Source organism: Micropterus dolomieu, linkage group LG04 (genome assembly GCF_021292245.1).
Source record: "Micropterus dolomieu isolate WLL.071019.BEF.003 ecotype Adirondacks linkage group LG04, ASM2129224v1, whole genome shotgun sequence".
NCBI classification, from domain to species: domain Eukaryota; kingdom Metazoa; phylum Chordata; class Actinopteri; order Centrarchiformes; family Centrarchidae; genus Micropterus; species Micropterus dolomieu.
Window position 1 is genome coordinate 22,117,061 of NC_060153.1, and position 11,926 is coordinate 22,128,986.

Consider the following 11,926-nt stretch of genomic DNA (forward strand, 5'->3'; position numbering starts at 1 on the left):
TTACTGACTTAAGTCTTATTCTGGAAGATTTACAGGACGTCACTGATGATTAGCATAGTAAGAAACTATAATGTGAAGCTGAGAATTAACTCTCTTTTGCAAAATAAGACATGCAAAGGAAGAATAGGTACTCAAACAGACATATATTCAAACATTTGTCCTTTATTCATTCATGCAGAAAAGAGATGAGATGGTGAGATTAGCTGTCAGCTCAGAAAGGGAATAAACTGCTCAGTCCAGACTTTTGGGATCAAGTGCCTGGTAGATGGCAGCATACTGGGAGGCATCCTGAGCACTGGACCCCTGACCAGCATCTGGTTCAAAAGACTGAAGCCTCACTGCAGCCTGAGTAGAGGCAACATCTGCACTTTCCTCACAGTAATCTGCCTGTAAATAGAGAAGAATCATCATAAAGACTAATTTCATCTGAGCAGTAAACTTTAATGCTTAAAACAGTCATTACAGATGAACATTTTAATGACAAAATGGTTACTCACCATGCTTCCTTCAGGTCTGTTCTCATCTTCTGAAACAAACACACAACAAGATTTATTCAAACGTGTGTACATGCACATGTGAATGCTCTGTTTGGGTTTAAGATCACACTGTATGTGTACGTGTCACCTCACCCACGCTACTCTGGCAGTGTCCGTAGAATATAAGAGGTATAACGGCACAAACCAGAAGCGCCAGGCTCACCGAAACAATGATGACCACTGTGGTATCTGCAAACAACAGAGCCAGGCATTCATTTGTGCTGGTGACCACACCGTTTACTGTACAACAACAGCCGATCTTAAAACTGTTTTCAGAACAGTTTTGATTTCAGTTGATTTTCTGCATACTGAAAATACTAATTCTGATCCTAATTTGATAATTCAACACAATCTGCCATCATATCCATCTCATCTCAGACTCAATTTTTGTCCTAGAAATAGTAATATTTACTTTTAATCAATAGCATTTCTCCTTTCTGGGAGTTAATGTGCAATCACATGTTTTAATTTACTTTTCTGTTGTAATCACCTCCATCTACCTGCCTTATATAGTTCTTGAGTTAATCATTCCCTCCAGTGCACACAGACATTCACATCTAAACATTTTAGGGTAAGAGAAAGTCAGCAACAACACATTTCTGCCAGTCGTGGAAATAAAAATCATAAATCCCTTTACTCAAAACCCAACATGTCTATTTACTTTTCACTGAAACTGCACTCTGTGGAAACTCTGCCTCTTTCACAAATGACATTCAGCAATGTTCTGTTTATCTTCACTACCTCACTTTTTGGTAGCAGCACATTAGACTAATACATGTCTTTTAATCCATTCTAATACTGTGCAATGCATACATTAAACTACCTGAAAAATATAGTATTTAGCCACCCCCTGACGGTAAGTTGGTATTTCTTTGTCTTGATAACTCACAAGATTTCTATTATAACAAACTTTACAAACTGATAAAAAATCTAACTCAAAGAAACCAGCACATTCAGCTATAACAAACTCTTTACTTGTTGGCTACTAACTCTTAAACCACAAGGCTTATGGAGTGTTTTTAGATTCCATCACTCAAGTTTAATCCTCTGTGCATTCAGTACTGATATATTGAAACGATCAGTCTTTTTCATGAGCATAGCCTTTTAAAAAAAAGACTTGTCTAATAAGGATAAGAAAAATTCGTCCTGACATGTTTTGAAGCTTGCGAGAGGAAACCAGCTGCTAAACTGTAAAATACCTGAGAGTTTGGTTGCTGCTTTGTGGTTTGTCTTCTCCTCTGTAGCCGGCAGGGTTAATGCTGCCGATTCAGAGCTGGAAGGAAAGCTGCCTTGAGGCTGAGTTTGTGCTTCGGTCTGCAGGCTGGTGGTGGAGGGAGAAGATCCAGGGGGAACAGTGGAAGCTTTGAGAGGACAGGACGGAGGATAAGTGGCGAGAATAGTGTGTCTGTGTGTGTGTTGTCATATGACGTTATTACTTCCTTCAAATCACAAGTTATACAGTACATAGATTCACTTCAGACATAATTTCAGACTAATGTTCTTGTGGGCTCAGTATGTTTAAGAGTTCAAAGCCAATATTTCAATCTCTTAATAGTCACCATCTTTATGTGGTTGGTTTTAGCCTGCAGACAGAGTCTGTAGTATTTACAAGACAAGAAGTTTCCAGGGTTTAACAGCTCCACAGACAACATAACAATTATGTTACAGTGATCTACTTTGTTTCAAGCAAAATTACCAATCCTGGGCTGCAGGAACCTTTATGCATTTAACCAAAAACCTACCATCTAGGACTATGAGATTGATCTTCTGGTACAGCACATTTAAAGTGTTCCCCACTCCACAGTGATATCTCCCTGCGTCTGCCCCCTTCAGCCTCTTTATGGTCACGTTGAAGTCTCCTCTGTTGACCTCCACGCTATATCTCCCTCGCAGCGTGACGGCAGCCCTCCTCCTCTCAGTCTGAATGAGAATGTTTTCCCTGGAGCAGACTTCTTTGCAGAAGTACATGTTGTGGTGTTCAGAGCTATTGTCCGTGGTCCAGCTCCCAGAGCAGCGTACGGTGACCTCTCCTCCAACATGGCCGCTCACTTCCAGCACTGCTGAGGCCTCCACACACGCAGCTGCAGTATAAAAAAAGGTTGGTTACGGCGGCTGATTACAGTTTTTACAGTTTTTAAATCAAAGTTCAAAAATGCATGAAGCTCATTAAAACAAATGAACTCAATACTACAGAACCTCTGCATGGCAATTAATTACGTAACAGTTTCTGAGAAGGGATGCACACAGCACTAGTCATATCTTCTTTATATTCCATAGTGATTTGTTTCCTTTTTAAACCTCCATGCTGGCGACAGCCGTGGCCAGAAGCATTATGTTTTCATGTTGTCTGTACGTCCTAACCTCGTGAATGTGATATCTCTCTTGCCTTGAAGGAATTTGTTCTAATCTGGCACAAACATCCCCTTGGACTGAAAGATGAACTGATTAAAATGGGGTGATCAAAGGTCACTCTGACCTTACAAAACACGTCTTTGGTCATAAATCAAGAATTGATGCGTTAATTATGACTCAATTTTACACAGATGTTTAATGGGATACAATGAAGGGATGAACAAAAAGGTCAGCTTCACTGTGACTTTTTTGGCCATTATTCAGACCATAACTCAGGAACAGTAGGGGAGATTGTGAACATATTTTAACGTTTTAGTTAGACACTGAAGGTTACACTTTTGACTCAAAGTTCAAGGGTCATTGTGACCTCAAAAAAATTAATTGGGCAAATTTCACACACATTGACTGGGACGACACAATGAGTAAAATAAATAGCACATTAGGGGCTTTCCTCCATCTCGTCCATTCTACCTTTCACTTCCTGCCATATCTGGAATTACAAGTATCATCTGAATCACGTGACTGCAAACAAGTCTTGGAGCGCACCTAGCTAATCGTGATCTTGTGAGTTTGTGAGCTTTATTTATCAGTTCATTAGTGTATATTCACTGTAATCATACATATCAATATAATAGTATATATAAATGTAAATATAATACAATATTATCAATATAGTGATAACTTCCATTTAGCCAAAAACACACTTATCTTTAACTTATTCGTTACATTTATTATAGGAGTCTGGACAGACATGGATGTAAACTGCAACTTGACTGTACAGTACATACAATACAGTCATACATAGCCTACATATAATTCTAGTCTAAACCTGCAACTGATTTTTTTTGGACATTTAGGGGCAACAGATAAAGTTTAGAACATTTACATACCATCATCCTTTGATGGCGAACTTGTTAGCAAACAGTTTCTCAGTGATACGTCCAGCAATAACAATCACATTACCATTTATTTGGAGTCATGTTTGTGTCCATGATCCTATGTCAGGGCGGAGAGTTGAAACAGAATTGTAAGGATGAACAATAAGCTGATTTGCTTTAAAGCTCAGTAAAAGTGAATGAAGGTGCATATTCAGGTTCATCATGATGAGTTCCCCTTTCTCTGTGTTTTACATTGTTATAAATTAGCATAACATATATTGATTAGGCCAATAGCCGCTATAGGGATGAAACGGTTTCTGGTTTAATTATGGATCAGGTGAAATTCCCAATAGTTAGTATCGCCGGTTCAAATGTAATTGTCTTTAAAACGTGTTCCATTAAAAAACTCACGGTAAATACTGTCCAGCAACCAAAAATAGAACAGTCTCCTAGACGCAGGCGCACATGAGCTGTATGCAATGTGGGTTTGTTTAGGGTCAATGAAAACATGGTGTAAGTACCAACGCTCACAGAGATACACACTATAGATAGACACTCTGGGTTTAAATACAACACTCTGCAACTGGATATTGGACTTTCTCACAAACAAACCCCAGACAGTTCGGATTGGTGGACTCACCCCTTTCACTCTAGTTCTTAACACCAGAGCCCCCAGGGCTGTGTACTCAGCCCACTCTGGTTCACGCTGTACACCCACGACTGCAACCCCAGACATGGATAGAACTCTGTTGTGAAGTTTGCGGACGACACCGCCCTCATCCGCTGTATTTCAAACAACGATGAGACTTCATATCGGGAGGAAATTGATAATCTTGCAGAGTGGTGTACAGAGAACAACCTACTGCTTAGTGTCAGCAAAACTAAGGAGCTGATCACTGATTTCAGGAAAAAGGAGATAAAGACACACACTCCTGTCTACATCAGTGGAGCTGAGGAGGAGCAGGTGAACAGTTTCAGGTTCCTGGGAATCAGCATCACAGAGAACCTAACATGGTCATCTCACATCTCCATGCTAGTGAAGAAAGCTCAGAAACGACTGTATTTCTTGAGGACGCTTAAGGAGGCCAAATTCCCACGCCTTCTTGCTTTTACAGAGGAGCATCCTGGCTGGAAACATCACAAACTGGCATGGGATGTGCACGGCCCAGGACTGGAGGGCTCTGCAGCGGGTGATTAAAACTGTTCAGAAGATCATTGGTATCCACCTTCCGAGCATCAGTGATATCGGTGAGGTGAGGTGCCTACGCAGAGCTTAAAGGATGCTAAAGGACAGTACCCACCAACCTACAGCCTGTTCACCCTGCTGCCTTCTGGGAAGAGATATAGAAGTTTCAGCTGACTACAGAGCATCTTTTTCCCCCAAGCTATCAGACTTTAAACTCAAATTCATCCTCAGCACAGCTCCATTTAATGTAATTTATTTCTGTTTACCATTTTTATAATTGCTTTTATATTAATGTATGTTGTCTGCTACATAGCTGAAGGGAGTTACAAACTTAATTTCACATTACAACCTGTAATGTGACAATGTAATTATATAAATTGTGCAGAATGTTCTGGGTGTTTACGTGTATGTATAAAGTTTTTGTATGTAAATAAATGTCTATAGCCTATAGTTTTAAAAAAAAATTATTTACCATATTTTAATAGTTCTATGCATGTAGCACGAAGGGATTACAAAGTTTAGTTTCGTTATACAACCTTGTGTTGTATAATGACAAATAAACATTGTAAGCCTACTTTATAACTTCATAACATATTTAATGTTAATGCACATTTTATATTTGTCTGTATCAGTACATTTTCAGCACATTTAACAATACCACTGCTGCTGTAATTTTTATACTTTACTTAACTTTATCAATACCATGCAACCAGAGAAACTGTGCTTATGTTGAAAAAAGAAACAAACCAAATTTGATCTTGGTTTTATGTGGACAGCCTCTTTCTGTTCCAGCTGGCGCTGGATGTGCAAACTATTAAGCTTTGTAGCTTGGTTTGAATAGTGGCCTTTAACCATTGACTTCCCCTAATATTCTAGACTGATAAAGAAAATTTTATTTTATGTTGTCTAATTTATGTCCATTGAGGAGTTCATTAAACTGTATGTGATCACTGAAAACAAAGGGAGTGGTTGTGATTTGCCTTTTTTTTTTTTTTAAATAGTTGAGATGCAGACCCCAAGGACACTGAGGTTATATGGCAAGTGTACACTGGGGTACCAGACGCCACTTGTTTCACAAATTGAAAAAAAAAAATCAGCAGCAACTACTTCTACTTTTTAAAAAAGCAGTTTGAACCAATACAGTTTTATGTTGCTGTTGTTTAATTCAGCAGAATTACTTGCTGGTTATTTTTCTGTCAATAAAACAATCATGTAAAAAGCAATTCAATTAACCACAGATTCCACAAGAGTAAACTATTTTTAGATGTTCAAGGACTTGTTGGAGACAACTTCAGAGTTACTGTACTGAAGTGCAGTTCCTCAGATGTATTTAGAAAGAGCTCATAAACCATTGTATGGTTGACAACAAGGTTAATAATACATAAAACATACTAATGATCATACTGAATGTTTTTTTAGGGTAAAATACATCAAAACTCACCTGCGAGGCAGCAAAACATGATGCATTGAAGAATCGTCATTCTTTCTCCAGCTTAAAAACAAAATTTTGTCCTGCTGTATCAGAACAAATTCAGTGGTCTGCTTCAACTTAGTCATCTGATTCAGTGCCATAAAACATGAGCGTCTTAAAGATCCACAAAAGCCACAAAGATGTGATTGTGCAGCAAATGACTGCAGCAGCAGTTTTGTCTTCAGCTGCTGTTATCAGTGAGTGGGCATGCGTCTGTTATACAGTGCCTCTTTAGCTACATTTTAACAGTATATTATAGTCCTCCAGTAGTAATCCGAACCTTATCTCACTTTCACACTGCTCTGAGAAACCAGCCTGTGACTGGGATGCAGTGTAACTCTTCAATGTTTACATTTATTGTGCACGCTTGGTGCATCTATGGTAGCTGAAGCTGGAGGGCATCTCAACAAGCCGTCTGCTGACTGTATCACGGGGTTCAGGGGACAGCCAGAGGGCTGTTTGCCAAGACTACCAGTCGAATTACATGTACTACAGCAAGTTAGTAAAAAAAAAAAAAAAACAGTCTTTGTTAAAGCCTAGAAATATAAATTATATATAAATAAAATGTATATATTTCTATATATTATATAAATTTAAGTAGGCAAAAGCAGGGCCAGACATAAATGCAAACGTCCCTGACTTACTGAGAGAGTAATGAAGTTACACCGAAATAAAACGAACAATTCCTTAAAGCCAGTCGCAGTCCAATATGCAACTTATAAAGCATGATGTGGAAGCATTAAACACCCACAGTATTCCAGCCAGTATGATGGAGAGAGATCTATTGGAAGTGTATAACAGTATTTATTGAGGTTAGCAACAGAAAAAGACATTTAGGCAAGTAGACCCTGTCATTGGTCAGACAACAGGGACATCAGAATTTGTGAATGTAAAGGAATTTGGTGATGTGGAACAGCCTAAAGGAAATTCAACCATAGAGGAAGAGAGGCAAAACAGAAAAGATCTACCATAATGAACTTTTGCCAAAGTGCCATTATTATTCTAAATACACTAGAAACATACTTTTGCATGATTTAGGATGAAACAAGATCACTTTCAAAATCCCTTCATTTGAAATTAAGGTCAGTGCGTCTCTGCAGAAATCATGCGCTACAACCCTCTGCCTGCCATTGGTAACATCCCTTAGCCCTCTGCAGGAAAGAGAAAACTTCCCACACGTAGCTTTCAGAGCCTCATGGACTCTCCGTAGTGAAGAACTGTAAGGCCACATATTCATGTTTACAGCACCTGTTTTCATTTCTTTGTTCTTTCTATAACAGTGGTTAACAATAACAATAAGCACTGCCTTTTGTTGTGACATCAGTCGCCCAACAGCTTTTCATTTGGATGCAACGTTGTCATTGTGTAGTGTATGACCTGCAATGCTGGTCATGCAAACAAATACAAAATCTTACTCCACATCTCACGGCCCGTCTTAAATAAACAAGTCAATGCAAATCTTCACGTTGCAATTTTATACCAAAATGAAATCTTCAGCACAAACCTTTTTTTTTTATTACCAACAAAACAGTTCTCACAGAATCCCACATGTATTTTATATATTATAATACACTTATTTTCCATCAAAATATAATCTTATTCAGTAAATCAAACATCAAACAATGTTGGGCATATTTACATTCTAGCCTGTGAAATGCTGCAGTCTGTCATGGTGAGCATTTTCCCGAGGTGGTTTTTACACCATGCATAACAGTTTACAAACAGCGCAATCTGTCCCGAGTCTGTCCTTTGTCTGATGTGATTTATAATTCCATATGAATGTCCATATGATCATTGACTTAAAAAAAAAAAAATATAATAAAATAAAGTTGGCAGTTTAGCGTAACAATTCTTAAGTCCTGGAGGTCCGTTTTGTCTCCTTTAAGATCGCGGGAGGACCTGAGCGATGGTGTCCCGGGCGCTCTGGCTGAGCCTTTCTGGGAATTTGACCTCGTACTCCACTATAAGGTCACCTCGACGATCAGGGCGTTTGGGATAAGGCAACCCCTCGCCACTAATGCGTCGCTTCATCCCTGGCTGCACGATATCTGTTGTTGACACGGTCACTGTTCTGCCTTCCAGTGTGGGTGCATTGACTGTACAGCCACACAAGGCCTGATGGGACAGAAGGGGAAATACAAAGAAAAGAAACATCAATTAACATCATAGGAACTTATTCCACTTCAGCTGATAACAGTTCTTTCGTTTGTCTTAAAGCACTTTTACAATGTGTTTTTTAAGAACAATTTGTAATCATAACTTACATCTCTGAGTGAGATCTTCCCTGTGTAAATGATGTCAGATCCCTCGCGTCTAAATACCGGATGTGGCTTGTCCTTTAATACGAAGACCACATCAGCTGGAATGTTTGTAGGTGTCTCATCCCCCTCTTTGGGAAAAGTGATTTTCGTGCCCTCTTTCCACCCCTTCTTTATCTGCACCTCCAGGATTTTATCTTCTGTTCTTAGCGTTCGCCCGTCAGGGTTCAGCCTCTTACGCGAGATCTTCATTTTCTTTGTGCAACCTGACAGAACTTCCTCCAACGTCACCCGAAGGTCGTGAACAACAGGGGGGTCCTGCTGCTTCTTCACAACGCTACTGTGACCGCCCATTCCCCCCATTCCAGAACTGAAGGAGCGAGGGAACCCGCCCATTCCACCGCCCCCCATCCCAAAGCGGGCAAAAGGGTCGTCAGTGTCCATGTCCTCATCCATGCCTCCATTGCGGGCACCAAAGAACTGTCCGAAGGGGTTTCGTCCACCGAAGAACTCTTCAAAGATGGCATGAGGGTCGCCCTGGAAGCTGTAGCTAAAGGTGCCAGGACCACCACCTCCTGAGGGCCCCCCACCTTTCAGACCTGAGTGAGAGGCACAATACATTAATATATTGTCATTTGATACATCAGGTGAATACCCCAGGCCAATATATATTATTAGTCTGGAGTCAACCACTGATTGAGTGCATCCATACTGTTTGCTTCCCAAAATGAGAACAAGTGGATGTACACACACTGATATGAAAACAAAAAAACAGACACAACAAAACAATTTTGACATAGCCATTTTAACAGAAATTAATTAAGACTTAATATTTGCTCTTCATCTGTGGCGGCAAAAACCTGACACCTTCAGCTTCACTGTGTACAGACACCACCATAAATGTGGCACAAACCTACAAACTCCTACAAAGATAACTGTTGTGGTGGCTGTCAAGCTGTCTGCTGAAGTTACTTCTTATTTGGAAATGTTCTTAGCTAAGAAATTACCAGGATGAATGTTAAGGAGAACTAAAGACCACTACGCCAAATCAGTGTGTATGTTGCAAACATGAAATGGGTGAGTTGGTAAAGCAGGTGAGGTGAACAGTGCCAGATCTATTCAATATTCTTAACTGTCCTCACAGGGTCAACTTTTAACTTATGTTAGTACTGATATGTGTTTTGCTGAAACATTCCTTGGTTTGATACAAGAAATGTACAACAATGAACATGTTTTAGTCAGGCAAGTAGAATGTGGATGGTATAGGTTTTAAATATGTCTTGCAGTGATTGTTTTATAGTGTTGTCATAGTGCAAGTTGTAAATGAACAGTTAGTAAGTGAGGACACAACATAAGATCCATGAAATGTTGATCCAAATGATGATTTTACCATGGTAACATATCAGGCGCCATATTGGGCTTGTGTAAGTTACTAAACTGGTAAAAAAAAAAAAAAGAAAAATCTAAGTATATCGGTAACAGTTACATTTCAGTAACACTGCCCCACCTGTCAGGTTTCCATGGACCAAAATTAACAATGACTTCAGTGACAACAGCATGAACAGCATAACATCCAAATGCGAGCACGCTGTACGCCCCCCCCCAAACAGATGGGTCCCTCCAGCTCCTAAACTCAGTTTCACCTGTGTTCAGTTTAAGTCTCTTGTCGAGTTCTTCTAGAAACATGTATTGTGAGTTTCCCTGTGACTGTCGGCAGAGCCTCGCCTTTCCTGGCTCAGAAACAAGCCTTCTGGCTGAAGGACAGAGCAGAGAGGAGCTGGGAGCGCCATTACACGCACATCAGCGTCGGTTTATCGTCAGTCTCTTGCATGTTAGATATCGTTACCATCGTATCTTATTGACAACCACAGAATCACATGAACCCTAACGATTGAACTGGCTAACTTAGTTCAACTCCCAGAACCGAGTCAATAATGTCACCGCGTAACGTTAACATTAATGATACACAAGTTAAACCTTACCTTCTTCGCCATAACGGTCGTAGATGTCCTTTTTCTTCGGGTCGCTCAAAACGTCGTAAGCTTCGGCGATTTCTTTAAATTTCTCCTCGGCTCCCGGTGACTTGTTTTTATCGGGGTGATAGCGCAGAGCCTGCTTACGGTAAGCTTTCTTAATATCGTCATCCGACGCTCCTCTCTTAATTCCCAAAATGTCGTAGTAGTCTTTACCCATTTTTACCATCCAGCGGCCTCCTTAGTAAACGTTAAAGCTGTTCAGAAACAGTTATTTACGACTTCAGTCAGGGACACGTCCTCAGCCCGTCTTCTGTCTCAACTCGCTGCGCTGCGCCCGAACATTTGCTTTATAAACCGCGCGGAAAGTTCCAGAGTTTTCCATAACAAGCCTGAACAATCTCAACTGACAGCTCAGCGAGGACACGCCCAGCCGTACGTCACGGCACGCTGCCTTCAGGTGCTGTCGGACGTACGCCTTTCACAGTAACATACCATGCCTTATCAGTCGCCCACAACTCGGTGTGGCGATGAACACTACAACGAGAACATGTTCTCTGCTTTTAAAAAGTGTTTAATACGCTCAACTTTATTCATATAGGAGTGTGTTCCTATATGAAGTAAGAGGATAGGTTCTATACCTAATTTAACATGTGACTATGGACGTTAATGACATGGCAGATCACAAGCAAGCACTGCTAACGCCATGAATAATGGAGAAACCACAATAAAGAGTAGCATAAAAATATGTGTTGTGTAAGCCTTGGGCGAAAAAAGGAGAAACAGACATGATTCTCCTCACTGAATCCTACCAAACCTAAATGACTGGATAGATTGCTGGAAGGAGCTTTTGTTATGCTTGGGTGTGGCCCAGATTCAAGACTACTAAATCCCCTGCTTACTGGCTGGTAGTGCGCTGCACAACAGGTAAGATGCAGGGCATAACATGTGGCAAAGTCCTCCAAATAGAAATTTGATCACATTTTCATAGACCTACTTGGGTAAAACATGTACTTTCAATGAAGCATAAATGTCAATTTTATCTGGCTTGACCAAATCTGTTTTCAAGATGGCAAGAAGGCAAAAAGCAAAGAAGAAAAGATAGCTGCCATCTTACCTTACTGTGTGTATAGGCCTACAGTTTTGAAATCTATGTTTTTGTGTTTTTAGATTGTTAAAAAGATTTGTGCTTGCAGTACAGTACAATAGTTCAAATGATCATTGTATTACATGAGATGATCTAATTCAATTCAATTCAGTTTTATTTATATA

The 11,926-nt window shown here is 40.0% G+C and overlaps 2 protein-coding genes across 3 annotated transcripts in view; both read right to left on the reverse strand.

Moving 5' to 3' along the window:
* Positions 1–166: 166 nt before the first annotated feature.
* LOC123969151 lies at positions 167–6,487 on the reverse strand. Its single transcript, XM_046046275.1, has 6 exons — positions 6,394–6,487; positions 2,279–2,617; positions 1,736–1,897; positions 630–725; positions 498–526; positions 167–387 (listed from the first exon to the last, which is right to left on the reverse strand). The coding sequence occupies exons 1-6, from the start codon at positions 6,431–6,433 to the stop codon at positions 232–234; spliced, it is 822 nt and encodes a 273-aa protein (XP_045902231.1). The 5' UTR covers positions 6,434–6,487; the 3' UTR covers positions 167–231.
* Positions 6,488–7,207: 720 nt separating this feature from the next.
* Positions 7,208–11,926, reverse strand: part of dnajb1b (DnaJ heat shock protein family (Hsp40) member B1b) — a 5,073-nt gene continuing 354 nt past the window's right edge. Inside the window, exons 2-4 of one of the 2 annotated variants that reach the window (XM_046047822.1) lie at positions 10,664–10,793; positions 8,688–9,280; positions 7,208–8,538 (exon numbers count right to left, since the gene is read on the reverse strand). In XM_046047822.1, coding sequence (XP_045903778.1) covers positions 8,305–8,538; positions 8,688–9,280; positions 10,664–10,793 — 957 coding nt within the window. In that variant the 3' untranslated portion in view covers positions 7,208–8,304. Of the gene's footprint in view, positions 8,539–8,687; positions 9,281–10,663; positions 11,046–11,926 lie in introns of those variants that run through there. The other variant, XM_046047821.1, reaches the window with a different exon arrangement.

Excerpts from the sequence above, each read along its gene's own strand:
- LOC123969151 (XM_046046275.1), bottom strand. The coding sequence starts at position 6,433 with ATGACGATTCTTCAATGCATCATGTTTTGCTGCCTCGCAG. Across the intron at positions 2,618-6,393 it reads CATGTTTTGCTGCCTCGCAG|CTGCGTGTGTGGAGGCCTCA; the intron begins GTGAGTTTTGAT and ends TTTATACTGCAG. Across the intron at positions 726-1,735 it reads AGCAGCAACCAAACTCTCAG|ATACCACAGTGGTCATCATT; the intron begins GTATTTTACAGT and ends TGTTGTTTGCAG.